This window comes from Spodoptera frugiperda, chromosome 27, assembly GCF_023101765.2.
Source record: "Spodoptera frugiperda isolate SF20-4 chromosome 27, AGI-APGP_CSIRO_Sfru_2.0, whole genome shotgun sequence".
Classification (NCBI taxonomy): Eukaryota; Metazoa; Arthropoda; class Insecta; order Lepidoptera; family Noctuidae; genus Spodoptera; species Spodoptera frugiperda.
This window is the reverse complement of record NC_064238.1, coordinates 8,284,219-8,311,194: the sequence shown is the minus strand read 5'-3', so window position 1 is coordinate 8,311,194 and position 26,976 is coordinate 8,284,219. Positions and strand designations below refer to the sequence as shown.

At 34.2% G+C, this 26,976-nt stretch overlaps 6 protein-coding genes and 1 long non-coding RNA gene across 8 annotated transcripts; 3 read left to right on the top strand and 4 right to left on the bottom strand.

The window, feature by feature from the left end:
- The first annotated feature begins 286 nt into the window (after positions 1-286).
- On the top strand, positions 287-4,517 carry LOC118263461 (NADH dehydrogenase [ubiquinone] 1 alpha subcomplex subunit 9, mitochondrial). Its single transcript, XM_035575481.2, has 7 exons — positions 287-462; positions 637-833; positions 991-1,214; positions 1,572-1,775; positions 3,142-3,303; positions 3,411-3,603; positions 4,217-4,517. Exons 1-7 carry the CDS (start codon positions 417-419, stop codon positions 4,391-4,393), a joined length of 1,203 nt encoding a protein of 400 aa, XP_035431374.2. The 5' UTR covers positions 287-416; the 3' UTR covers positions 4,394-4,517.
- Positions 4,518-5,269: 752 nt separating this feature from the next.
- LOC118263462 (40S ribosomal protein S10-like) lies at positions 5,270-6,880 on the bottom strand. Its single transcript, XM_035575482.2, has 4 exons — positions 6,757-6,880; positions 6,360-6,572; positions 5,834-6,074; positions 5,270-5,333 (listed from the first exon to the last, which is right to left on the bottom strand). The coding sequence occupies exons 2-4, from the start codon at positions 6,557-6,559 to the stop codon at positions 5,298-5,300; spliced, it is 477 nt and encodes a 158-aa protein (XP_035431375.2). The 5' UTR covers positions 6,560-6,572; positions 6,757-6,880; the 3' UTR covers positions 5,270-5,297.
- Positions 6,881-9,356: 2,476 nt separating this feature from the next.
- LOC118276621 (uncharacterized) lies at positions 9,357-10,190 on the bottom strand. The gene is made up of 2 exons (XR_004783682.2): positions 9,556-10,190; positions 9,357-9,464 (listed from the first exon to the last, which is right to left on the bottom strand). It is a non-coding gene; the product is annotated as an uncharacterized LOC118276621 (long non-coding RNA).
- Positions 10,191-10,237: 47 nt separating this feature from the next.
- LOC118263834 (splicing factor 3A subunit 2) lies at positions 10,238-11,601 on the top strand. Its single transcript, XM_035576026.2, has 3 exons — positions 10,238-10,549; positions 10,689-10,952; positions 11,188-11,601. The coding sequence occupies exons 1-3, from the start codon at positions 10,396-10,398 to the stop codon at positions 11,553-11,555; spliced, it is 786 nt and encodes a 261-aa protein (XP_035431919.1). The 5' UTR covers positions 10,238-10,395; the 3' UTR covers positions 11,556-11,601.
- Positions 11,602-12,092: 491 nt separating this feature from the next.
- On the top strand, positions 12,093-16,222 carry LOC118263706 (myosin-J heavy chain). The gene is made up of 6 exons (XM_035575857.2): positions 12,093-12,526; positions 13,015-13,208; positions 13,419-13,549; positions 13,793-15,224; positions 15,316-15,462; positions 15,542-16,222. Exons 1-6 carry the CDS (start codon positions 12,493-12,495, stop codon positions 15,767-15,769), a joined length of 2,166 nt encoding a protein of 721 aa, XP_035431750.2. The 5' UTR covers positions 12,093-12,492; the 3' UTR covers positions 15,770-16,222.
- Positions 16,223-16,643: 421 nt separating this feature from the next.
- LOC118263588 (neurotactin) lies at positions 16,644-21,842 on the bottom strand. Its single transcript, XM_035575673.2, has 7 exons — positions 21,662-21,842; positions 21,102-21,379; positions 20,796-20,928; positions 20,214-20,386; positions 19,800-19,872; positions 19,565-19,715; positions 16,644-19,481 (listed from the first exon to the last, which is right to left on the bottom strand). Exons 2-7 carry the CDS (start codon positions 21,375-21,377, stop codon positions 18,050-18,052), a joined length of 2,238 nt encoding a protein of 745 aa, XP_035431566.2. The 5' UTR covers positions 21,378-21,379; positions 21,662-21,842; the 3' UTR covers positions 16,644-18,049.
- Positions 21,843-22,736: 894 nt separating this feature from the next.
- LOC118263629 (heat shock protein 75 kDa, mitochondrial) lies at positions 22,737-26,807 on the bottom strand. 2 transcript variants are annotated; one of them, XM_035575727.2, is made up of 13 exons: positions 26,476-26,807; positions 26,085-26,281; positions 25,843-26,004; positions 25,518-25,753; positions 25,187-25,296; positions 25,025-25,098; positions 24,670-24,946; positions 24,459-24,528; positions 24,227-24,374; positions 23,948-24,075; positions 23,584-23,771; positions 23,176-23,407; positions 22,737-23,016 (listed from the first exon to the last, which is right to left on the bottom strand). In XM_035575727.2, exons 1-13 carry the CDS (start codon positions 26,606-26,608, stop codon positions 22,842-22,844), a joined length of 2,130 nt encoding a protein of 709 aa, XP_035431620.2. In that variant the 5' UTR covers positions 26,609-26,807; the 3' UTR covers positions 22,737-22,841. The 2 variants fall into 2 exon arrangements, with proteins under 2 accessions (XP_035431620.2, XP_035431621.2); XM_035575728.2 differs by having other exon boundaries at positions 26,085-26,275; positions 26,476-26,805.
- Between the last annotated feature and the right edge of the window lie 169 nt (positions 26,808-26,976).

The window sequence follows — 26,976 nt, the reverse complement described above, 5'->3', positions numbered from 1 at the left end:
ATTACATTTGGTGTGACCAATTTTTTGCTTTCTATAAATAATGTCCTACAGACAATAGTATTCTCAGTCTAGGATAGTGACCTTTTTGCTAGTTGCTATCGAATTATCGAATCGAAGTTTGACATCTAGCTATCTAATACTGATCCGATTACGAAGTCGCAACATTTCGACTTCACAAACGAATATAAAAACCAATAGAAACAAGATACATTATTTTGTAATTTGTACCGGCTACATACCGCTAGTAACTATATTTCGTTATCTGTGCTTCTGAAACTGCCAAAACTGTCAAAGTCAAATTTGAGTGACGTTTATCTTCGAACGATCGCAAAAATTAGAGTTTTTGGTTCTTTCTCACCCCTTGATGGGAGTTTGAGATAAAATACTGCTAAGATCATTATATTATTGGCCTGAAAATGGCAACTGTTGCTCTCACAGGCCATTTTGTCACTAAAATAAAGCGTAAGTTTAATCGGATGTTAAAAGACTAGCTACTATTGGTTGATTTAACTCTTACATAATTTGTTTAAAAGCTTCATAATAACCCTATTTAGATTTAGTCTTAGGAGAACTTATCGCACTATATATTCTGATAGTGGTTGACATTTACTTGAACTTTAATATGTGCAATTTCAGCCACAGCTGGGCCACTAAGTGTTGTTTACATCAAGTCTGCCTCATACAGTTCAGATGGGGGCAAGCCTAACATAGCTGCATACAAGCGGGGTACAGGAGGTCGTTGTAGTTTCAATGGAATTGTAGCAACAGTTTTTGGTTGCACTGGATTTGTTGGACGCTATGTGGTCAACAAACTGGGCAAGACTGGAACACAGGTCAGCTGTTTTGATGCAATTGTTTTGATGAGACAATTACAGTTTAATAAATTAAAGACTTTACTTTTAAAATATTTTTTTAAAAAGTAAACAAACATCTAATGGTATTCCATAGATATTGTGCAAACCTCACAAATTTAAAATTGTATTATTGCAGATGATCTTGCCCTACCGAAGTGATTTCTATGATGCCCAGAGATTGAAAGTGGCTGGAGATTTAGGCCAGGTGTTGTTCACACCTTACGACCTCCGAGATGAGGAGTCCATTGCTAAAGCTGTGCGGTACTCCAATGTTGTCATCAACTTAGTGGGACGAGACTATGAAACCAAGAACTTTAAATACAAGGATGTGCATGTAGATGGACCAAGGCGCCTTGCCAGGTAAACAGTTTTCTGTAATACCACTGAATATACATCATCATCAGCTGAGAGACGTCCACTGTTGAACAAAGACCTTCCCCTCAGGCCTCCACATAAAACGACAAGCCGCCACCTGCATCCACTGGCTCCCCGCGACTCTGACATCTCATACACAAATTAATACAAATGTATTTGAAACCATTCCTCTGATGTGGAAATTTATACTGTAGTTATAGCTCTACAATTTATTATTATTATCTAAATATATATATTATGTGTAGGCTACAATAAACAAGTGAATTACACTTATAAATAAGCATGTAACTTAACTTTTTTACTTTGTGTTTGAAATTTAACATGGTTAATGCATTTTTACAGGATTTCTCGGGAAATGGGTGTTGAGAGATTCATTCATGTGTCGTACCTGAATGCATCACCTAAACCTAAGCCCCTGGTGCTGAAGACACCCTCCATGTACAAAGTCAGCAAGTACTGGGGAGAGTGTGCCGTAAGGGAGGAGTTCCCAACTGCTACCATCTTTCGTGCTTCTGACATTTATGGCAGTGAAGATAGATTTTTGAGGTATTACTAATTAATTCATTGAATTGTGTTCAATCAATTTTTTTTCCAATGTTTTGTTTTTATACACACTCATCTTTTGCTGTCAGCAAAGCAATTTTTTTTTTAAATTGTTGCCCCACACTAGTATTTTCTCCTGTATTGTGGGTGCGTTTACTGACATACAATTTCACATGCACATGACACCCAGACCTGAAATAACAATTTGATTGGATCACACATAGAGTTGCTCCGTGTGGGAATCGAACCTGCTACATGTTGCCAGTTACCCAACCACCGTGCCAACCATGCAGTTATATAGTATGCTGCTACAAAAACAAAAATTGATTTAATACAGAGACAGTAGGCCATTGGTTAAGTACTGATTCTACCAATAGTTACAGAATGTATATAGGCTTGGTTAAAAACTATGTAGGTGTATTATTTACTACTTAATCACAACTATTATCACTAATTTTGCCTCATCCAAAATATAGCAAACTAGTAGACCAATTTAATTTCGTCTATATGCTCTTAACTGGATGGATAGCTTATTCACTGTAGGGCAGAAAGGAGATGGCTAAATGACTGACCCAGGCATAATAACAAGAATACGAATTTCACGCTAACCCGTATCATTTAAATATTCACTTATGAATTATTTTGTGTTTAACTAATTCTTATAACTTGGTGAACAAAAATTAACAAAAAATAAGTTTCATATTTGATTTTTTTCTGTTGTGGTTTGACATGACAACACGGAAGTAGGTACTGCAAGCTATTATTAGGACATTAGTTTCCCCGAAAATCAAATCGAAATAATTAAACGAACATCAATTTTTAATAACGGTAATATAATGACTTTTTTTGAAACCAAATAATTGTAAATGTTTTGATCGACACAAAATATATATTTTGTATAAGATTGCACAATCTTACTATATATTTTGTGTCTGTCCTTGGTTACTTTGTGTTTATTATCTAGTATAAGCAGAATTGTTTACCTATCTACCTCATATATAAATAACTTTCGGCTCAGGTACATCAAAACGCCTTGATAAAAGTTCACAGCAATGTTGTGGTTTGAAGTTTTTGTAACGTTGTTTGACGTAGGAGCGCTACTTTATTTTCAGGATTGCGCAGATATGCCAAGTTTCTGGACCTTCTTAATTACAAAATATCAATTTTTAATTATGCGGCTTTATTTATTGCTAGGTACCATATTTATACAATATTTATTTGTACGGGTTACGACGTCCATACTTTGGTTTAGCCATGTCCTTTAAGATTTTATATATTATGTAGTCCAGGTTTAGTATTGTTTATGTTGTTAGCTTTCAAAAGCCTCATTTTATAGTTCCACCCTAATTTGTACCTTTTTCAATTACAGAACCTTTGCTTCAGCTACACGCATCAATGGTCAGTACATGGCATTGTACAAGAATGGCTTGGAGACCATAAAACAGCCTGTCTTTGTATCTGATCTTGCTCAGGGTATATTAAACGCTATTCGCGATCCTGATACCAGATGTCAGGTTTACCAAGCGGTTGGGTAAATAAATATTTTTTATACATAACAATACAATACAATACAATGACATTCAATGAAATTCTATGTTTATCTGTTATATAAACACATTTTCTATTTATTAATTTTAGACCTAGAAGGTACCTGTTAGCTGATCTGGTCGACTGGTTCTTTGCACTAATGCGCAAAGATGAAAAATACTGGGGATACCAACGCTACGACATGAAATATGATCCTATCATGTTCCCTCTAAAAGTCAGGCTTGTAAACCTGATTTCACCATCATACCCATTGGGTGGGCTGCACTGGGAGGCAATTGAAAAGGTATAAAAAATATAACTTTATGATATTTAAGCTTAAAAATATATTAAAAGCCCTCACTGAATGTCGTGTTCGCGCATTCGTGTTCGAAAGGGGTATCCTGCTTGACCGTGAATAAATATATGAGGATACGACGTTAAGAGCGCAACACGATTTAAACAACATGCCGACGCTTCGTCATAATAAAAAAAAAAAACAATCTGCTTACGTACTCAAATTGCAGCACTTGATAAGTAGCGACACTGTAGTTTCCCTCACTCGCGATAGATTGGTCTAGATTACCTCACATCCATTGCGTTCAAAAAACCGACAAAGCAGAGCGACAGCCAGGCGAATCCAGAGAAGGCGAGTAGACACATGATGAGGAAAATAATATAATATATATACTTCTAGGAGCAAGGAACCAAACCCCGTAGAACAGTCGCGTCATCGCGTGGTATAATCTAGTATCATCCAATGTTCGCCACTTACCACCTTAAAAAGTTTGAATCTTATCCATCGAAATGTTAAAGTCATTAAATTATTATAAAACTCTAAAAACCTGCTAATATGTTGCTGGGGGTGACTGAGTGCAACAGTTTACACACATCTAAATGTATTAATTATTATGTTACAGGAATCTACAACTGATTTAGTTGATGCTAGCATTCCTACATTGGAAGATCTTGGTGTTACTCTGACAAAAATGGAAGATCAGGTACCATGGGAACTAAAGCCATTCCGAGCTTTCCAGTACTACATGGCAAAGGTCGGAGAGTTCCCTAATCCACCGAACCCGAAAATTCAAGCATAAAATATCAAATGACGTAAATATAAAATCATGTTAACTCAGGAAATAATTTTTAATACCAACACTGGGTTCTTCTACCCCTTGTAGGAACTTTGTAGATTATTTTGAATAAATTATTTTTTGTTTCTTTACGAGTTTTATTTTTACCCGAGTAAGCCCAATATCAATGGGTAAATAAAATATTTACCAGCATGATTGACTGCAGAGCGTGATCATGACTTTCATGATTAAATAAATTAAATAATTCAATGAAGTTAAATACAGGTCATAATCAGATTTTCAAAATACTCATTTTTCATTATGAATGTTAAGGGGCACCCCAAACAGGCATGAGTAAATCCTAAGCTACTCAGCCGTGTGGTACGTGACGTACCAAATACAGTAACCAGTGGGTACGTAGGCACGAGCGCGCTGCGAGCCCTTCGCGGAAGGAGCGCAGCGAGCTAAGCCGGCTCGTAGCCAAAGAGTATATATAATAAGTATGAGGGAAATACGGCTCGTAGCTAGATACGCTGTGGACAGTGGATCAGCCATACCCACTTGCAGGTTGATACTGTATCTGATGTTACGTGCTACATGGCTAAATGCATACTCAGTTTTATACTTCATCCTTCTTTGAAACCTTATTTCAACTGTATACTATAATATAAACTGTTGTTATAATTTATAATCATTTGTTCATATAATTGGTGGGATCATCTTATAACTTTTTGCTTTAGTTGGGCCATTACAACTGTCATAATATATTTTTATCAATCTCCTGCTCACACTCAAGCAAGTGGTACAGCATTGTCACATTTCTTTGTTATGATAGTTCACACATTGGTAATGGCCCAACAATCATTTGGTTTATTTTATTTAAAAATAAAATTCATTAGCTTTACAGTAGATTTTTATTTACTTAAACTTAAGGTGCAGGCCTGCCTCGTCCGAAACCTCCTCTCTGTGAAACAAAAAAAAAATCATTAGAGAAATCCAAGTAGTTAGTAAAACATTCCAACAAATATAATTTTATATGTGTTTAATTTATCCCGAACAGTAGCCATGACAACAGCTTGTATGAAAATAGTTAACTTATTTAAATCCATAACCCCAGAGATGAAAATAATCATCATTACATTATACTAAAGTGTACTAGTACTGAAAATAGTTTAATCTATTGTCATTCTACATCAATGTTATATTATTTACAGATACCAAAAATAGTAATGTATGAACCTTATCAACTTAGTTAAACTAACTTAACAATTTAATAATGATTCAAGCAACTGTTTTAGTTATCGTACCATATCGTCACACCTTATATCCCCGAAGGGATAGGCTGAGGCACATTATGGCATGTAATGCTGCTATATAATGTACAACAACTTTTTGCCATTTTTACTATAAGTCTCATGTAACAGGGGATGAGCTTATTGCCACTGCTTCAGTTAATATACTTACGAATTCAAGATCAGCAGATCCAGGGCCGACATCAGCCTTCTTGTCATGTGCAGCTGGTGTGGTTGGAGCACGGCGGTATGCTGATCGGTCCTCAGCGGAGCGTGCTGGGGCGTCTGGGCGGCCAACAGCGCCGCGGCGGACGGTCTCAGCGCGTACGGAACGCTTGAGGGTTGCGGGTACGATTTCAGGAGGCAGGTGCAGGAAGATCCTCAAGTACTCAATACCTTCATTGGTAAGGTACCTGAAAATACCACATGTTACATTGTAGAATGGTAAACAATAAGTCACTTGCCTCTACAAGGGTGTATTTTAATGTTTGTACTACATCACTACAGTTATTTTACTAATTTAACATAAGATTTAAAACCCTGTAAAAAAATTGAAACAGGATTTCAGGTATTTTCGTATTTACGAGTTTTTTTTAAACATCAGTCAGTCAAACCAATCTCATGAATTGCTTCAATGACTAAAATAGTGCATTTTCATATGTAAACATTAAATAAAAATTGATAATTTATACACTTACCAGTAGAAATGCCTCCAGGCAAACTGTTCCTTGACGTATCCTCTTGATTTTAATGACTGCATAGCCTTAATGACTTGGAGGTTAGGAATCTTCTCCAAATCGGGGTGTTTGGGAGCATGGTAATCCTTCTTGGCTACCATAACACCCTCTTTAAAGAGGTATTCATAAATAGCAACGCGATTCTGTTTAGGCATCAACATCTTGAAGCACTACCTAAAAACAAGACACAAAATAAGCACTTAGGTTATGTTAATTTTGAATCACCACTGACCACCACTTAAATGAAATAATTAAGCCACGTTATATATAATACGACATAGTTTTCAATTTCATAACTAAAATCATTAAAAGTTTTTAGATTACAATAATAAAAATAGATTTTAAAAGCCGAGAGTACCTTCCGCCTATTTTGACAAAAGAAAAGGATCACTTCTATCAGTTTGACGTTTGACATACAAATGTCGTTCCAGGTAAAGACTCCGAGATATTGAGTTTTTCAACATAATCATTCTAGTCGATTTGGTTACTCGATTTCAATTTATTCGATAAGATTTTAAATGTCTTCTGAGATAGGTAATAAAAAAGTTCGTGTCTATCTGAATAAAAATTGACTACCTCTATTGTCGAATGGTCTCAAATGCGACTGCCGAGTAATGCAGGCTACACACATTATGAATATTATGATATAACTGTGCAGATCGACTGTACAGTCGAATCGTAAGGTGTGTAGAGTGCATAATGCATAAATCAATTTAAGGGGCCTGGAATCGATCCCAGGTTGAATAAAGTAATTGTTGAGTTGAGTTTTTCAAACATTTCTCAGTAGGATGGAGTTTGGGCTCATCTATAATACATAGGCATAACTAAGCAATGTAATAATATTGCCTAACTTAAAGTATGTACTCAAAATGATACCTATTTGAGGCCTATTTTATATTTTTCATATTCTACTAATTTTGACAGATATCAAATCGACAGTATTAAAAGAGTATAATAATTTATGTGGTTACATCAAAAAAGAAACATCGGAAATATTTATTGCAAAAGTTATACAAATAATATGAATAATAATGCAGAAAAACGTAATAAGGATTGTGATTCGAAATACTAAACAAGCCAATGTTCGTTGCATGGCTTCTAAAGCTGATGATGTTGTTACTCATACAGGTCAAAAGTGGGATTGCCGTGACTATCGAATGTGCCGGTTTATGCACTCTCCAAAATTAGTTAACCCTAATTGGCCGGTAAAGTTGGTCGCTGCAATACCTCCAACAAAAGTAACATGTAGAATTGTGTGGTGTGATGGCGGCAGTGGACCTGAAGGGCATCCTCGGGTTTACATCAATTTGGATAAACCAGGCCCCCAATATTGTATGTACTGCAGTGCGGGATTCATCAAAGTAAGCCAGGAAGAAATGTCGAAGAGTCTATGCAAGAAATAAATAAATAGGATCTTGCTTTACAAAAATGTAAAAGCTATGTTTATTTATTTAAAGTTTGATTAAAGAGAAAATGTACTAAGATTTGTATCTTTGGTAATTCTACTCTACGAACGTATGTGCTGACCTCTTAATTTTTCACTGTTAAAAATGGGCATTTTTTCTGATAAACACTTAGATAGCAATCTGATTTTTTCCATCCATTGTCCATTTTCATTCCATTTAGTATATTCCAGTAAAAGGGACAATTTTATATCTGGATTGTGACTGATAGAATGCTGTTTTTCGGATGATTGGTGGGATTGTAGTCAAGCATTAGTTTATATCGAATAAAAAAAAATCAATTTGTCAGCATACAGACATTAGAGGTCTGTCTGATATTTTGGTCCCAGACCCAGATTTTTTATCTTAATGCTAAATGCTGGTCATGGTTAGTTAGACACCTACATTTACAGCAGGTGCAGTGGCTAGGCGACTGACTGACTGACTTTATATAATATTTTTGTTTATAAATATAAGTAAATAAATTAATAATAAAATAGTTTGTGCTACACTTTGTTGAACTATAAATAATGATGTTAAAGTGTCTATGTTGCATAGACATAATCACAATAATAATAAAATAGTTTGTACTACACTTTGTTGAACTATAAATAATGATGTTAAAGTGTCTATTGCCCGAATACTCAATCGTCTCTCAAATATTTAACGGCTGCTCAAATCATTGAGCACGCCGTTAAATTCTAGTTTGGTATGCTCAAACGTCAGTTAACTATTTAAGATCTACTTAAAGTTAAGCATTGCTCAAACCCCAGTTAAATGAAAAAACGGAATACTGAAACGATTATTAAAGTTGAGCATGTCTCAAACTTATGTCAAAGTCCACTCAAATGTAAGGGTGGTCGGTGGTCTGACCTCCTCCTAAACGCTTTGACGGCTTGTCATCCTATCATCTAGCTTTGAAAAATTATAAATTACGTGTGAATTCCTGTTTAAAATGTTTCTATCGTGGTTTTCTTATATTTCGGACGATGAAAGTTGTCCACCATGACACTATGAAGTGAAATTGAAATGCATTCAAACAATATAATGATGTGGAATTTCGTGCACGCTTTTATGTTTCCAAAAGACGATTTTGTTGTGCTATGCTCGGAGTCTTTTTGAAGGTAACGAGATGATCCGGCAGAGAACCAAAGCTATTGATGTAGCCCAAAGGATTAGCGGTGGGTCGGTTACTTTTGTCGAAGAACTGATGACTGTTGTTCTGGAGTGGAGACCGCGTTCAGGCAAACGTTGTGTATGGCGCCATCCAGCTAGGATTGACGATATCCGCAAGGTGGCTGGTAGTGATGGAGAGATGAAGATCGAGCACAATAGCGTGCCATTGTTCAATACCGTACTGGCATAGTGATGATGATGATGATCAAGGCAAGACGAGCTTATTTAAGATGCTTTCTTTCCTATACTGAGGTGGAGGAGACCCAAATTGCTCAACCCAGTCTGGATAGCAATCAAAATCTGGTAGATACAACTGGTTATGGCAATAAATACACATATTCAATCATATTAAAATAGTTTTATTATTATAACTATAACACTATAGGCGGCGATGGGATGGGAGTGTCTTGTATCGTTGGACACCGTGCTCCCTATACTATAATTATATCTGTAAATATAGCAAAAAGCACATTATTTTGCAATAAATCAGATTACAGTTATACTTATACAAGTATTAAGTTTTTTGATTGCATAATTACTTCTTGATCAGCTCTAAAAGGATATCATTTTCAGCGATCGTATAATTGGACCCACGCTTCTTTTATTCTTCCATAACAAAAATCGAATTATAATAATGAACAATAAAATTTTAAGCAGGAGACAATTTCGCGCATCCAATGCGCGCATCGTGTCATTCAATTATGTCAAAGTCAATTGACTTTTACGTTTCACCACACGATAATCTAGTCGTAATAATTTATGTTTTAACTTAATATTATAATTGGGTGTAGGTACTTAAAAATAATTTTTTTATTATGATATATATTAGTAAAATATGTACAAGAATGTAATAAAATTTATTACGGCCAAATTATTTCAATTTTAGTACATCAATTATTATCGAATTAGTTTTTTGATCAAATCACGCTGCGTGAAACGAATATATAATTTATTCTGTAATCGAGAACATGCTTATTGTACAGAATGTTGCCATAAAGCAAACATTTAACGGCTGCTCAGCTAACTACAACTTAATTTGAATTAACTGGCGTTTCAGTATTCCAGTTATATTTGAGCAATGCTTATCTTTAAGTTAGACTTAACTAACGGCTATATTTGACTGACGTTCGAGTATTCGGGCATATGTCCATTATAGATCTCTATTCCCTAACAAACCGTCAAACTGACACTGTCACGGAATAGTTTGATAGAACAGTCGATGTGTCAGTTGTCAAGACAATGACATGTTACGCTGGGTTTCAGACAGCGTCGACTGTTGCTAATTTCTAAGTTTATACATTTGGAAAACACATAATACTGTCCAATACGGAGAGTAACTAAGGTTCATGAAATTAAAAACTCTCCAACTTTAAATTAAAATGGATTTTCAAAATCGCCCCGGCGGTAAAACTGGTGGTGGAGGAGTAGCGTCATGGTCTGAAAGTAATCGAGACCGACGCGAAAGACTTCGTCAACTGGCGTTGGAAACCATTGATTTGAATAAAGATCCCTATTTTATGAAAAATCATTTAGGTATGTATGTACATGTATATGAATAACTGAACAGTAAATAATGTAAAATAACATAACCTAAAAGTTTTGTTAACTTTATTGATTGTAAATAAAAGTCTAACACTGACTTCACAAATTAATAAAATTTTTATTATTACAGGGTCATATGAATGCAAGCTTTGTTTAACTCTTCACAACAATGAAGGAAGTTATTTAGCTCATACTCAGGGTAAGAAACATCAAGCCAATTTAGCACGTAGAGCTGCAAAAGAAGCTAAAGAGGCCCCGCAGCAACTAGCCCCTGAGAAGCCTAGGATTGAACCTAAGAAATTTGTCAAGATTGGAAGGCCTGGTTACAGAGTAACAAAACAGAAAGACCCTGAAAATGGCCAACAAAGTCTACTATTTCAAGTTGATTATCCTGGTAAGCAGCAGCAATGTTATAATTTTAATTTTATAATTTTTAATGATTAAGATGGCCTAACCTTCTTGTAGCAAATCAATATAGATAATACACATCCATGGCTTTACTTACTTTATAAGTTTAAGCCAATTTCATCACTATGATATTATAGTTATTACAAATACAGCTGTTATTTGATTCTATCATAATAAATTTCTAAAAGCAGGTCTAATAATCATTCAATTCTTATATACAGAAATTGCTGAAGGAGTACAACCAAGACATCGCTTCATGTCTGCCTATGAGCAAAAGATAGAACCTCCAGACCGCAGATGGCAATACTTGTTGTTTGCTGCTGAGCCATATGAGACAATTGCATTCAAGGTCCCAAGCAGAGAAGTGGAGAAACATGACTCCAAATTCTGGACTCACTGGAATAAAGACACTAAGCAGTTCTTCCTACAGTTTGCATTTAAAATGGAACCATTACGTATGCCACCACCTCCTCCCAAGATGTGGGAGAATCATGGAATGCGTCTGCCGCCTCCTCCTGGGGCTCCATTAATGGGAGTACCTCCTCCTCCACCCTTATTACCTGTACCCCCACCACCACCTTCAATGTAAATAAATATTAATTAGAATGTTAAGTAATAAATATATTTTAAAAATATTATTTCTCATTTACTGATGCTGTGGAAGTTATTGCTTTCAAAGCTGTAATTTCTATATGCACTACAACCACATAACAAAACAAAAGCACCTTTTTAGTCTGCATTTTCTCAAGTTTGGAAAAATCTATGCCTGATTCAATTTATGAAATTCCTGGTGTGCAGTATTGGTAATACTGCAGGAATTTCATTAACATCTCAAACTCTTTACTTAAAGAAGCAATTTTAGGAACATAATAAAGTAAAGGTAATTGAATTGATTGATAAAATTAAGAGAAAAATTATAGTTTTTTTTTTTGTAACATCAAAGATTTACAAGATAAGATAATATTTTATTACACTAACAATATAGACTAATGATTGTTGATGAAGCGAAAGAGCTATAACGGCGTCCCATTGTCTCTGCCTACCCTCATGGGAGACAGGCGTGAGCTTATGTATGAACTACCTTATAGATAAAAAATAAATACCTATTATTTTAACTTTACCTAGGGTCTTAATAAGATATGTAATATACAATTTTTTCATTACCCAATTTCTCACAATCGGAATCTCAATAAAAAAAGACGTTTAGTTTCGAACGTGAAATGGAACGTTTTATAACGGTCGTCGCCCATCGATCGATCAGCAGGGGTCAGGGGGTGCGTCTGCGTCTGGGTAGTAATAATAATTTACGCGCGCGCGCATTCATCGTTTTACCCTGTTGTGTAACTTTATCCCCTACTTTACGATACGATCACCTTACCTGCGTGCCGCGCGGCCGCGGTCGTTATTTCATTTTGAGATTGGAGAGCGAACGTTGACGGTTAAATATTTTATTTAGAATTTTGTAAGTTCGTTATTTATGAATAATAAAGGAATTTTTAAATTTAACTTAATTTAAATTGTTAATAATGTTTTCAAAAGCAAAGCGGTTTGAACCACTCGGTAAGTGACTTTTGTTTCTTAAATTACTTATGTAATTTTTCGCGGCATTGCATGGCTGTTAACTTCTTAGTGTTCTTAACTCTATTAAGTATATCTACTATATAGATATTTGCCTAAATGTAGGTACACTGCAGAAGGCTATCTACCTACCCATTAAAACTAGTTAATTAGTAGGTAGGTATCTATTGTGAATGTAGCTTGAGGAAGACAATCAGCTGACCTGGTTTTCATTAAAGTAGGTGCTTAGTGTGAATCACATCGTATGTTTATTAATTCATATACATAACTTAGATCTCATTGATTAAACAAACATAACTAAATATTCACATAGTGAATTATGTAGATAAGTATATGATAAAAGATAAGTTTAGAACTTAGGTATAATTTATTTTAAACTTTATTACATCATGATTATTCATGATACATTGCTTAGGTAGGTAATAATTATGTAATTTACATGGCTAACTCATTATAATCTATAATTCCAGCACCTGGGTCCACTAAAAAGTGTCAGAGTCAGAATAAACCAACTAAACCAGAAAATGAGAAACAAAAGGTTAATACAAAAGCTGCCAGTACAGCGGTGAAACCAAAACCATTTGTTATACCAACATCTTCCAAGATCCATTCTGATGTGCAATCTCAATGCAGCTCCGTACACAGTGTCCGGTCATTTGCCACTGTAAGTATAAAATATGTTGTTCTTTCCAATTCCAACTAAATAATATTTTTTTAGAAAGCTTACAGCTGGGCTTTAACAACAACAAAGTTTCTATAATGCAAAATAATGTTTTTTTTAAATATGTATTTAATGAAGCTGTTGGAAATCTATTTACCTAATCAGCTGTGTTTTTTTTTAAGATTAAGTATCAATAAATTTTTTTGTTTATAGCCAAAACCATTAAAAACAACATGTACAATCAAAGCTCCTAGTAGCTTGAAGAAAAAGAATGACCAAACAAATTCTAAGATCAAGAATGAAACTGAAAAAGAACTAATTAAATCACAGGAAGTAGAAATAAGGTAATTATAATTTATTACTTGTGTATTTTCTTATCTCTTTCTTTTGTTATTTTATCTTTAAATATTATTTTTCTTATGAACATACAATAGTCTTAATATGTAGCAGTCCTTTATAATAACACTTTTGCTGTATCATCAAATCACTGATTTGTTGAAAAGAAACTTGCTTGTGATGACTTACCATCTTTATGCACATGTAGCTCCTTTCAAACGGTTGAGATATAAAAAGAAATATTTTTTCAGGAATAAGGATCACACCATTGCTGAATATACAAAACAAATTGAAGAATTCAAACAAACTATTGCTCAACTGGAAAAAGAAGTAAAAGAAGTGCGACAAAACAACTTGAACCACTTGGACAGACAATTTTCACAGATCACAATAGAAGATTTGGAGCTGCAACAAGATCAAATAGAAACAGTAGTACAAAATGGAGATAACTATTTAATTAATCAAATGAATAACAAAATATATGAATTGGAGAAACAATGTCAAAAATTAGAACAAGAAGTCACTGATAAGCAATTAGCACTGAGATCTGTTGAAGAAATTATCACTATTAGAGACAGTTTATGTCAGGACCTGCAACTAAAATTAACAAAGGCTGAAACAGATTTAGAGGAAACTATTCAAAGACTTGAAATGGTAAAAGGACACCATGCTCTAGCTTTGGAAGCAAATGAGAGCATCCGACGCGAATACAAGGTAGAGCTGGAAACTTTAAAATCCAAGTTGGAAGAGGAAAAGCAAACAATAATAAACAAGTCAAAGTCAGACCAAGAAAATCTGAAATCAAATTATAAATCACTTATAGAATCAATTAAAAATCAAATGCTCAAAGAAAAAGATGAGGCACTGCAGGAGCTCCAACATGAATTAATCAGTAAGGATAATGAAATGAAAGCTAAAATAGAACAAATCAACGAAGCGACTCGGGAAAAGTTACGACTTTGCGAGATACAGTTTGAAGAACGGACTAGAAGCATTCAGGATGATTGCACACAACAGCAGATCAAAATTGAATACCTTGAAAATGAAGCAAGAGACTTGAAGTACAAAATTACTATAATAAGTGAAGAAAAAATGAGCCTCCAGAAAGAAATGAATAGTCTGAAAGTCGAAAATGAGTCGTTAAACAAAGAAAAACAGATTCTCGTTGAAGAAAGAGATGAGTTGAAAGAGGATGCTAAGAAGAGGCTCATAGATTTTGACAATGAAAAAAATAAACTAACAGTTGAAGTGGACAAGGCGATAAAGGATAAGAACAAATTTGAAACATCTCTGTCTGTAACTAGAGACATTGTTGAAGTTTTGACTATGAGGTTGAGGGAATCTGATAATGAGTTGGAACACTTGGAAGATAAAGTACAAACACTAATGAATACAAAGGAAATTTTGGAAAATGAACTCGAAAACTATAAGACCACTCTAAACAACACTGCAATGGAATGCAATGAGTACAAGGAGGCTTTAGTAAATATATTAAAATCCAAAGCAGCTTTAGCTAAGGAGCACAATCGCATTATGGAACACAATGTTTCATTGATAGAAAGCTTACAAAACGTAGAAAAAGAAGCTTATCGTGAACTAGGGACTATCAAGAATGAGCTGATAGAAGATGTAGAACTGTTGAAAAAAGAGTCAAATTCGCAAATTCAATTACTTCGTGAAGAGGTAAATGTCACTCATATTTTTGTAACATAAAAGCTAGTTCTTTAATATTATTAATTTATGTATTTAATTTTTAACAACTATTTTTTTTTAGGTGGAGAAGAAACGCAAGCTATGTGAGTTGGCTACTGAACATGCAGGGCAGGCCACAGTTGCAGCTGAGCAGTCACGAGTACTGCTTGCACAGGCCGCAGCCGAAATCAACCGGCTTGAGACTGAAAACCAATGCTTACAACAACAGGTAAGAAATTAAACCATTCATGAAAATAATTAATTTAAAATAACTTTACAAATATTAAACAAACATTTATCAATTTCAGATTCAAGATCAGCAGTCGCTAGTGGTTGAGTTATCGCTGCTACGTCAAGAAAACGAGGAGTTAACAATGACGGTAGCTAAACAGTCCTCAATTATTGATAAAATGAAGAAAGACTCTGAACAGTTACAGTACAAACCTAAATCACCTTCGGTACTACGAAAGGCGTCCAAAATTGGAAAAGAAAATTTGCAGACCATTATATCACCACTACGTGAACGTAATCATTGACACGAATTAGAACCAGCCTCGTTATATTTTAGTGACCTTATTATTTGACGAATTGTTATATGTATCAATCAAATTTGAAATTGTTTTTGAGATTGTTATACTATTTAAAAAAAAATGTTCATTATGAAAACAATGTTGAATTTTGCACGAAAAACCAAAAAACGGTAATTTATTCATAATTCTAATTAGGTTGTTCTATTTATTTATATTTAAGTTTTTCGACTCGATTTGTTTAATCTTTTGCTGACGACCGCATAGGGCTTGGCAACGAGATATACCTACCACTTGTTTTTTTTTAATTATTAAATACATTGGGTCCTTATTACAATCACGTAAAATTTTATTATCTAGTGTGTCATGTCTCGTTGGCGTTGCTCCTCGTGTTATCTAAAGCGGATACATCTACTATTTATTATAGTGTTTAGTAAATAAAACTATCCAAAGATCACACAATCCTTTTGTTTTATTGTTATGGTTAAAACCCGATCGCATACTCCGTATACATATGTGGTACTATCAGGCCTTTAATACCTCGAAGGGGTTGGCAGAGGTATCTATTAGATGTTGACACCCTTTTCCGGCTAGTCGTGTCCGATCCTTGTAAGATGAGTAGTTTTGCGGTAAAAGGGAAATAAATCTCGTCGTCGTTATCCAATAGTACGGTTTCTGTACTAGTGCCTCGTGGACAACACTTATTGTTATTCTTATCAGGCAAAATTTAGGAGGTTGGTAAAAACGAGTAGTCTAGCATACTCGATTAGATGATAACATAAGGAAATCATGAATTCATTGGTTCTTCGACGACAAAAACAATTGAAATCATAATTTCGATTTTTATTCACCAAGCAAATGATTTGTACAAATGACAACAATATTTCAGTCTTACACAAAATTTATTTGGATCAATTTACAAAATTACATAAGTTGTATCTATACTACATTAGCGCTAGTGCAATAACTTAATGACAAAGCAATTTGGCAAGACAAGAGTATATCGATATGGAGATTCCCTGTGTACTACAATAATAATAATACATACAAACTTAATTTATACAACAATTACAATGCTGTAAATTGTTAAACATTTCTTTGGATTGATCAGACTTCATAAAATCACATTTATTGAACTAAATAAGTACTATTAAATTCCGAGATTTAGTCGCAATCATGAGTCACCCCTCATATTAAATGCAAGCTTTGGGGTTTATTATTACATCAGTTGTAACACGTCATTGTTATCGAAGCGGTACCTTTTCATGTCCCCTCTGTTTAAAGCGAGTCTATTTTCATTGAGAGTGAGAGCATTCACATTCCCACAATTAATCTCAGGGGTGACTCCAATATAAAGGTAAAAAAATAACCATTTATAAAAAAATATTTGGTATAAAAGGTGGGACAAATGTGATGTATATTATTAGGCTACAGACACTGGCTAACAACATCTTTATACTTAAAAGCATATACCTAAGTAAAATTTCACACGAAATCTATGTCTATTCTCACTTTAGCTGATTAATGCAATAAATATTATCAAAACATTGATCATGAGTTTTTACTTTTTTAATAATGAAAAATATCTCATATTTTTCTTTAATACATTTCAAGAGTGGAGGACCACATCCTTTTCAAGTCAAAATTATTAATATATGTTTAGGAATACTGTTTCACTGGTTGAAATTTCATCAGTCTTGTACAATTTTGCATCAAAAACCTCAGGATCAATATTTCTTAAGCATTCTAATATATATAAAAAATAATTCATTGTTCATATAAAAGTAGAAAAACACATTATCTAAAAATAAGGTAACTGAAACAATTTTAATATACACTACATATTACAAAATGAGTAAAAAAGAGTCTACCTGGGCAGACAAGATCAATGTTTCATCAGTCACAAAATATCCTTATCCTAACGTTTAATTAATTCTATTTCGTAAATAGACATTTCACTGATACATTACTTAGTCTATGAGAGAAGAGTTTAGATCCAAAAGCAAGAACCTAATGTCAGAAATTTTGTACTTTACGATTTCAATAAATAATACTAAACATAAATGGTATCTTTTCAGATACATTATTTGGTTTCTCATAACACTTTTCGGTAAATATGACTACTAACTATTTGTATATCTATAAAACACGTACACAATAGACAGCGAGAGTATTATTATAAGTGTATAGTAATAAAGCAATAATGTATAAAATATTGGAGCAAGAGAGTTACATATTAACAAGTTATATCAAATTCATTACAGGGTCACAGAAATATTGCCATTGTCCTTAGTCAATGTGTGCATACCTAGGTACTATATCTTCCCTAATGAGTAGATCACAAAGAGGCAAGCCACTAAGAGGAAGCAAATCTTGACCAACTTGTATTAAGCCACTCTCTGGTCCAGGCAGGTGACCATGCCATACATAATAATAAAATAACTGCTGCATAGCTGCCATGTACCGTCGTTGTTCCGGCATATCTGAATCGAATGTTCCTAAAATGGCTTCGACGTCTGCATTTATACCAGCTATTCCAGACCCGCCAGCACCGCCGCCAGCTCCAGCTCCAAGCACTACATACATCGGAACCTCGAGACGTAATCTAGCGAGACTAACCAAAGGACACAACGTGCGAACCGAAGAAATCAGTTCAACCAAACCCAAGTAAGTCTTATTAACATGTGTGAACACAGAAGACGTCAAGTTCTTTTCACCAATCACACTTTCATTGACTATTTTATCTACTATATCAGCAGTCCAGTTAAGATGTTTTTTCTTTAAAAGATCAGAGTGACTAGAATGTTGAGTTGTACCAAATACCATTGGCTTAAAAACTTTATCTTTTCCTGACTTTTTAGCTTCTTTTTGGGCATCCCAACTTTCGTAAGCATGTAGTCTAAGAAACTCTCCATCTAACACCAATAACGACTGCTTTAATTCTTCACTTGTAGGCAGTTTTCCAATGTAATTTTCCACCCAAAAATCTGGTGTTAGAATTTCTGTAGTTGAAATTTGGCGTAAGCAATCAACATCGTTACATTTGGTCATTTCCTTGAACCTGCTATTTAATTTTTGGGATTGTTCTAGTGGTTCACCAGGAAAGATAACGGATGGGGAGGATAGCCACACCCGTGAATACAACTTATGAGCCTGACTAACAGTAGTCAAAGCAGCGGTCAACGTAGCTCCCGCGCGGTGACCTAACAAAGTAACAGATTCGGGATCGCCTCCAAAATGTTTAATGTTCAAACGAACCCATTTCAATGCGACAAACAAATCGCTAAGTCCATAGTTGCCGGACGTATGAGGGTACCTACTATTCGATAAGATATCAAGAGCTAAAAATCCAAGAGGACCAAGTCTAAAATTAGGACGTACAAAAACTACTTCTTTTGTGCGAGCATACAAGGCAGAAGGTTGTGCAGGGCTGATACCACCAGCTAATGTATTTGCTCCAATCAAAACCACAACTGGCAATGGCGAATCGTATCTCACATGAGGGGTAACCACATCAAGAGTCAGACAATCTTCTTCACCAGTTATTGTAGCATTTTCCAAAAACTGTATACAAAGAGGACCTTTTGTGCGCGCGTCGTATGTTCCGTTCCAGCATGATGATATGTTATTTAAGGGCTGAGCATAAGTAAACCTGTTATTTTCTACTGGTGGCTTAGCATAGGGAATACTGAAGAACTTGTAAACTCCTTCATCCAGAATACTGTAAAAAAATAAATAAAAATATATGAATCATGAAATTGTAACCAAATATGACATTATCATACATTTTATCAAATCACATACCCTTCAACAGGTCCACAGCTAGTGAAAGTGGTGATATAGCGGCCAAGGCGTAGAGGTCGTTCAACCGGTGGTCCTGCATTAGCGCCAATTATGATACCGATGATAACTGCTATCAGGACTAGCACTACTATCCCAACAACGACAATATCATCTGCAATGAAAAAAAATATTAAAATAAATATTATATAACTGATTGAAAATCTACAATAGAAAAATTATAAAATATTTTCTTCACCTATAATAAATTTCTTCTGGCGAATCCTCTCCTTTAGTGGCAGTTTGGTGGCTACTTTACCTTCTTCAATCTCCTATAAAATACAGATATATTCATATTATAAACATATTATATTGGTTTATACAAGGAAAGCAAGTTATAAAAGTTCTACATTCATCAATATTGTACAATAATATAGCAGCTTTTGAAACCAATTGTGGTAATTTAAGTTTATGTACAAGTAGGGGGATTGATAGATATTGTTATTTGATTAAAGAGCTCATCTTCAAAGTTTAATCTATATCAATGAATATTTTAATTTAGATACTAGAAACATAAGATCTAAAATTATTTATTTAAAAGTATTAAAAATTCAAACATGCTATGTAATTAGATCTTGGAAAATTTTAAATCATATTATGTAGATATACTTACAGGAGGTTCTAGTTTCACAGTTTCCATGCCATCATTAGGAGTATCCAGTTTGTCATCCAAAGTTTCCATGGAAGCAAGAGTGGCTTCATTATTTGGGGCACTACCACGTTTTTGGAAAACCCTCGGATACCTGATGTTGAATAAACCTCTTTTGCGGTCTTTGTCTTTTTCCTCTGAAATATTTTTATCTCTTGATTATTTTGCATCATAGTTAAAATAAAAACTTGAAATTTTCGAAGTTTGTTTCAAGTTAGGTATATTAAGAGCAGCTGGTTCAAATTGAATAATTCTGTTTGTGTTGGAGAGTCCTTTTATCAAGGAATAGGGTATAAAACACCATGCTATGACCAAAAGGAGCCAAGCTGTGAATATTAAATCAGTCTTAAGTCTGCACTGCAATTAAAGCAGAGTTTTAGAATGATAAGCATGAGTATCTCTTGAGACATGCAACCAGTCTACCATAATAATATGGACATTATAAAAAAGAATGGAGGAGTAAATAGTTAAATATGTTGATTTGAAGACTAAGCTCAATCATTTTGCAATATTATTTACCAACACAAAAATAAATCAATAACTCACCACTATTTTCATTATCCGGATGTTGCAAGAATTTAGTGAATTTCTGAAGAAATTGGAAACGATTCTCCTTGACTTTGGAGTTATCATCAGTCTTTTCATTTTCTGTATCTTTTTCAATAGCTGCCTCCTCATCCTGAAGCAAATTAATTATTTTAAATATACTGGCCACATGCACTTATAATAACATGAACATTCAATATTCTGGAAATTTACAATAATTATGTGCTTCTTTAAAGTGTGAATACTTGAAATTACACTCATAGAAAAATATAGGCTTTAAACGAATAATAAAAATTACAGATTTACCTTGGATTTATCCTTATCTGAGTTTTTAGTGAAGAATCCAGGCATTTTGATGGCCCCAATAGGTATGAACTTGGGTTTCACCTCACGGCCCATCTCCGTGAGGTCGCCGGACAAGGCTGTCTTCACAGGCCCGTCATCGTGCTTCAACTCCGCAGGCTCGATGTTCTCCACCTCAGCTTTTAGCATCACTTCCTTCTCCTCAGCCTCAATTTGCTTCTTGTCCATTGTTTTATTGTCGTCCTCATATTCCACTTTATTTATATCCATGGTGCTCATACCTGCGCAGCGTCAAAATTGTTTCATTTATTTATTCGCCCCACACAAAGCCCTGTTTCGCTACGGTAGGATTAGCACCATTATGTACGTCAACTCGCGCATATTATTGTTACTTCTCCATTCTCAAATTAAATAACAGGTTTAACTGACTATTTGTGCTATGAATAATTCAATCCGTGGTATATTTTACAATTTGTGAAGGTATAGAAATAGAAAGAAAAACACCAAGTCTCAAAACAAGCCTCTCGAATAAATAACACACGAATATTAAATGAAATACTTACTTGAATAAGATGTATCATAGGAAATAATTAAATAGTACACAACCACACTAACAACACGATATAAGCCCTTATATTACTTGTAGTTTTTATTTTCAATAAAAAGCCGCCATAAAAATGCCGCAAGGAAACAGCAATCAACCAAGCTTACGCGCCGGTGACGCTGCGTTCAAATCAAACTTGCTATTTTAAAATACGTTCGGTATTATCGATGCGTTCAATATAATGCACAAAATATTCCGTTTTACGAAGATGTTCATTTCATCACAATGTTCACAAATTATTAAAATGTGCATTAATTGCTATTCATTTAAGTATTTTAAGTTACGTTAATTCTCTTTATTACATTGGAGAATCGTATATACCTCTCTGCTCTGCAGTCACTACTTGGCCAGATTTGTTGGAATTGCGACTAGATATTCTACTTGACCAGCGACCGAAAGAGACATCTAATTGTACCTAGATACCAAAATGTTTCACATTAATAATATTTGAGTCTGACCAATATTAATCTTCGGGTGTGGTAGCGGAATGCTATTCAGCCGACTATTATTAATGGTAGGTAGTCATTTCGCATAAAATATTTTTGGTATGGACATTATCCATGATTCATGCCACACCTTGCACTTACAATATGAGCTATATAGCCTGGAGGTCAAGGATAAACAAAGAATCTGAATATTTTGCTCACTAGAGAATCTTACTGCAATCTTTATACATTAGTTAATAGCTGGAGCAGATGTCTCAAATTATGGACCCAGCATATTTAGAAGAAACCGAAAGGTTCTTAGTGGGAAGTTGAATTAGGAAAATATATTTTTTAACTTTGACCATACTCATGAATGTAGTTACAAACACACAATTCATCAATGCGGGAATCGAATCCGCGACATGCGACATCACAGGTTGCTTTCTACCTAAAGCACCAACCGTGTAATCGAATTGCATGAGAGCTTGTACAGCACAAAATGAAGTATGTACTAACAGCACGTGGGTCGTTACATTCAAAGGTTTCTATTATTATTTTAGCTTCCAGCTATTATGGTCTCAATATAAAACTCAAAATAAAACAATAAAATAACAATAGAAAAAAAAGAAAATTTAATCTAAACCACTTGTTACCAAGTACATAACATAAACTTTTATAGTAAATCATTAATTATATTATTTTAACAATAAAATTCTAATGTTTTTCTAAAGCTTTAACTAGAAGTTCATTAATATGAACAATTAAATTCCTCGGGTCCAGTATAAGTCCAGCTGTGACCATGGCATTTGAAAACAATTGTTCAGAAATCATTTTTGCTAATTCGGGATCAGATGACATCAGCTTATGAAGCTTCTTGATTATCGGGTGCCTGAAAGAGAAGCGTGATAATACATAAGTAATCAATGTAAAATAACAGTTTTTTGCTTTCGTGTATTTTCCGATATTTTTTAATTGCAACACGATAATATTGTTAGTTGTATCGCCAAAACGGTTTTCGTTTTCAAAGGGATAATGGAGAAATACTCACTTTGCGTTTATTTCTAGATGTGGCCTTAGAAGCGCAAATCTGTTTTCTTCACTGAGACTCTGAGCTTGAGTGCGAATGAAGTGTCGAGCTGCTGCCATTTCTTGTACAGTAATAACACACGGATGTGTTTCCAACTTCGATGTTGTTTTCACATCAAATATTTTGCCGGCTAAATGAGCCTTCAGGTAGGTAATAACTTCCTCCACCTGAGACTGTTGAAGGGCGTCACTGCCTGGTAATAGATAAAAAAAAAACAGTGTAAAATTACTCATCAACTAACTAACCATGATTTAATTAAAAAAAAAAAAATCTTGCATAGAACGGCCGCTATATCATTCTTATCAAGAAAAGCGTGTTCGGTTCGGTAGGTTTATGCCCCAAATTACGATAAAATTAGTGAATGTTTACCAATAATATCATCTGCTTCTTCTGCAGCCTTAGTCTGCATGTCATTCTCGATGGAGACGAGTTTCCTGTTGTTAAACTCCTTCAGTTCCAATAGTACAAGTTCATCATACATTTCATAGCAGAACAATACTTCCACGTCGCGTTTCTTAAGCGACTCGAAGTATGGGGAAGATTCAGCCAGTTCACGACTGTAAAGAACAAAATTATCAGTAATCTGTACTGTATCTGTATGTTATTAGTTTTCCTGAAGGCATAAAACTTTATAACTAAATGACAAAACTTATTAAATTTCGACGATGTAACTTACATACTAGCAATACCTATTATTAAATTACATAGTAATTAGGCAAAGGTGTTTACAAACCTAGGTGCCGCTAAATAGTAGATTGATTTCTGGTCTTCCTTTTGTCTTATTGCATATTCACTGAGAGATGTTCTCTGTCCATTTGGAAGTTTTGAGGACTCAAACCTAAGCAGCTTAGCAATTTCCTCCTAGAAGTTACAGAATAGCATAATTAGATAAATTAAAGACATAAATCTTATTTTTACTTTTACCACCTCTCTTTAAGTTTCCATATTAAACATATAAATTAAGCTGACAGAATCTTATTTAGTTGTGAATCAGGTCCTCTGTTTAACTTACCTTTTCAATAGCGTTCTGACTAGTAACAATTCCTTCCTTCAGGAATATAGAGTACTCTTTGTAAAATGCATGAAAATCTGATGGATTTTTGTTGGACATATCAATCATGAATTTAAGGAAACGGTTGGTCAACACAGTCTTGAGTTTTCTGGAAAAATACGTAATTTTTATTGAACATCTTACAACTAATAAGTTAATGTGTAATATTACTAATAACTTATATATAACTTACACAATAAGAGCACTATTTTGTAGCAGCTCTCTGCTTAAGTTCAATGGAATGTCTTCGGAATCCACAACACCTAGAACACAAAATTATTACAGTTAAATAATATAGCGGAAATTTAATTAAATAGCATAAGTAACTCAATTCTGCCTTAATAGAAATAATAATTAGATAATCTGTAGTCATTATTTTCAGATAGAAATAATAATTCACAAACCTTTAACAAATCTTAACCATTTTGGCAGTATGTTCTCAGCCTTGCTTTTGATGAGAATCTTCCTGGAATACAATGCTACTCCTACATCGGAGTCACGGGAGAGTTCAAATAGTCCTGGTTTGCCTTCAGGGACATACAGTATAGCTCTAATGCTGAGTGGAACATCAGTCTTGTAGTGCAGAGTATATCTAGGCTTATCATAAGACTGGCTGATGTATCTGTAGAACTCAACATGTTGCTCATGTGATACATCTTTTGGTTCCATCAACCAGAGTGGCTGTTGAAAAATATTAATTAGTTAAAAAATCATGTTAAAAGAATTATTTAATCTATTTAAGAATTCATGTAAATATACCTTAATCTGATTGACTTGCTCATCATTTAAGTAGATAGGACTGCTCACAAAGTTGCTGTACTTCTTAATGATGTCTGTAAAAGTAAAATAGATTTATTAGCCTTTAATTTGCACTATAATAAGGAAATCTGTAATTAATATGTATTTTTGACTAATACATACTTTTAACTATTTCATCATCTGCATATTCTCTGCATTCTGTCTTTAGGTGAACAATTATTTTTGTACCAATGGCAACACCATCTGCTTCTTGAATTTCATAAACTCCAGATCTATAAATAAGAAAATTAGGTATTAGAGTTATTACTCGTTTTTATTTTTGCATGTACAGACACACATGAAATGTAGTAGCTTACATAATACATGATAAAATGAACATGTCAGATAATTAATACATTATGTAATCATTTAGATAACAAAAAATGCTTTGGTAAAACAGAAAATGTGCATACACATCTGCTAATCTGCCACATTAAAACAAATTATATCATACCCATCTGAAGACCATTTGTAGCCTTGAGACCCTTCAACACTGCTTTTGGTATAAACTTCAATTCTATCAGCCACCATGAAAGCAGAGTAGAAGCCCACACCAAACTGTCCAATTATAGAGTTGGCCTGGTCTTTGCCCTGCTTTTTGATCTCTTCAATGAAAGACTTGGAACCAGAACGGGCAATAGTTCCTAGGTTTTGGGTGAGCTCATCTTTTGTCATACCAATTCCACTATCCTGAAAAGGCATAATTGCAAATGAAGTTGATGATTTTGCCAAATTTTTATACTTTAGTACTTTCATTCATGTTATTAGTTCTACAATACCTGGAAAGTGAGTGTTCTGTTTTGTTTATCAGTTGATAGTCTAATTTCCAGAGGCCTGTCTGTCTCAAGCAGTTTCGAAGTATCTGGTGCCGAGCTGACATTCATATAACGGAATTTTTCTAATGCATCACTGGCGTTTGAGATCAGCTCCCTGATAAACACCTGAGGGAATAACGTTTTTTATTATAATCTCATTAAAATTCTAAATGTCTATACTGAGATTAAGAATAATGAATACTGACTTCTTTATCAGAATATAGGGACCTGGCTACAATGTCCAGTAGCATACGAGTTTCTGCTTGGAATTCACGTTTTTCTGATGATCCTTTCACTGTCTCTTTCGATTTGGATGTGGTAGGTTTAGGAGTTTCAGGTTGATTTTCTACAGCAGCACTGGAGTATCTCACTGGGTGGTAATTTGGTTGATACAGGCCTGAAACTAAGTAATTTTATTTGAATAAAATAGAATGTTATTTTAATTTCTACAGTAAATTACAAATATAACAGAAACGACAAAGAAACCGGTATTTTCGTTATCATATCTTCGAACTGTTTAGCGTATCACTGTTTGGTCTACAGGGTTTAAAAGAAATGTATAGTTTCCTATATAAATAATTTTCGCAGAAAACTTACCGGTCTGTTTCTTTAAGGTTGTGTTACAAGCAGAAAGGCTTGATAGGCATCTGGCATTACTTATTGAATTTACTAATAACCTCTTATAACTTAATGTGGAATAACCAATTATTCTCAATCGCAAAGCAGACATGGTTATGGTTGTATATCAATTTAAAAAAATACTTTATCGTGAAATATAGATTTAATGAGCAACTTTTCGTACTTTATAATTCATGACAATATGACTAAATAGCTTGCAATTGTTTTTACAGAATGTACAATATTCATTCAATTTGAAACCGATGAATGAAAATGGTTGATAGATTGGAATTGAGTTCTTCTCTCTTTCTCTCCCTTCTCCAGTCAAAAACCTGTCATCTGTCATTTGTGACAAAATGACACTTTTGAAAACTGTCACTGTCATGTCAGTAAGAAGGTTAATAGTCTACTGATGCTTTCAGTTTTATTGTTCGAAGGTACAAAAAATTATACTATTTTTATTTTCATAAGAAACTTACA

Bases quoted from the DNA above. Each gene is read 5' to 3' on its own strand.
- LOC118263461 (XM_035575481.2), top strand. From the start codon at position 417: ATGGCAACTGTTGCTCTCACAGGCCATTTTGTCACTAAAATAAAGC. The intron at 834-990 runs GTCAGCTGTTTT...GTATTATTGCAG, and splicing joins TGGGCAAGACTGGAACACAG to ATGATCTTGCCCTACCGAAG. The intron at 3,604-4,216 runs GTATAAAAAATA...ATTATGTTACAG, and splicing joins ACTGGGAGGCAATTGAAAAG to GAATCTACAACTGATTTAGT.
- LOC118263462 (XM_035575482.2), bottom strand. From the start codon at position 6,559: ATGTTGATGCCTAAACAGAATCGCGTTGCTATTTATGAATACCTCTTT. The intron at 6,075-6,359 runs GTAAGTGTATAA...TGGTATTTTCAG, and splicing joins GCCTGGAGGCATTTCTACTG to GTACCTTACCAATGAAGGTA. The intron at 5,334-5,833 runs GTAAGTATATTA...TTTGTTTCACAG, and splicing joins GATCTGCTGATCTTGAATTC to AGAGGAGGTTTCGGACGAGG.
- LOC118263834 (XM_035576026.2), top strand. From the start codon at position 10,396: ATGGATTTTCAAAATCGCCCCGGCGGTAAAACTGGTGGTGGAGGAGTA. The intron at 10,550-10,688 runs GTATGTATGTAC...TTATTATTACAG, and splicing joins TTTTATGAAAAATCATTTAG to GGTCATATGAATGCAAGCTT. The intron at 10,953-11,187 runs GTAAGCAGCAGC...TCTTATATACAG, and splicing joins ATTTCAAGTTGATTATCCTG to AAATTGCTGAAGGAGTACAA.
- LOC118263706 (XM_035575857.2), top strand. From the start codon at position 12,493: ATGTTTTCAAAAGCAAAGCGGTTTGAACCACTCG. The intron at 15,225-15,315 runs GTAAATGTCACT...ATTTTTTTTTAG, and splicing joins TTCAATTACTTCGTGAAGAG to GTGGAGAAGAAACGCAAGCT. The intron at 15,463-15,541 runs GTAAGAAATTAA...TATCAATTTCAG, and splicing joins ACCAATGCTTACAACAACAG to ATTCAAGATCAGCAGTCGCT.
- LOC118263588 (XM_035575673.2), bottom strand. From the start codon at position 21,377: ATGAGCACCATGGATATAAATAAAGTGGAATATGAGGACGACAATAAA. The intron at 19,873-20,213 runs GTAAGTATATCT...TGTATTTTATAG, and splicing joins CTGTGAAACTAGAACCTCCT to GAGATTGAAGAAGGTAAAGT. The intron at 19,482-19,564 runs GTATGTGATTTG...ATTTTTTTACAG, and splicing joins AGCTGTGGACCTGTTGAAGG to TATTCTGGATGAAGGAGTTT.
- LOC118263629 (XM_035575727.2), bottom strand. From the start codon at position 26,608: ATGTCTGCTTTGCGATTGAGAATAATTGGTTATTCCACATTAAGTTAT. The intron at 26,282-26,475 runs GTAAGTTTTCTG...AAAATTACTTAG, and splicing joins AACCTTAAAGAAACAGACCG to TTTCAGGCCTGTATCAACCA. The intron at 25,754-25,842 runs GTATTGTAGAAC...ATGCCTTTTCAG, and splicing joins ACAGAACACTCACTTTCCAG to GATAGTGGAATTGGTATGAC.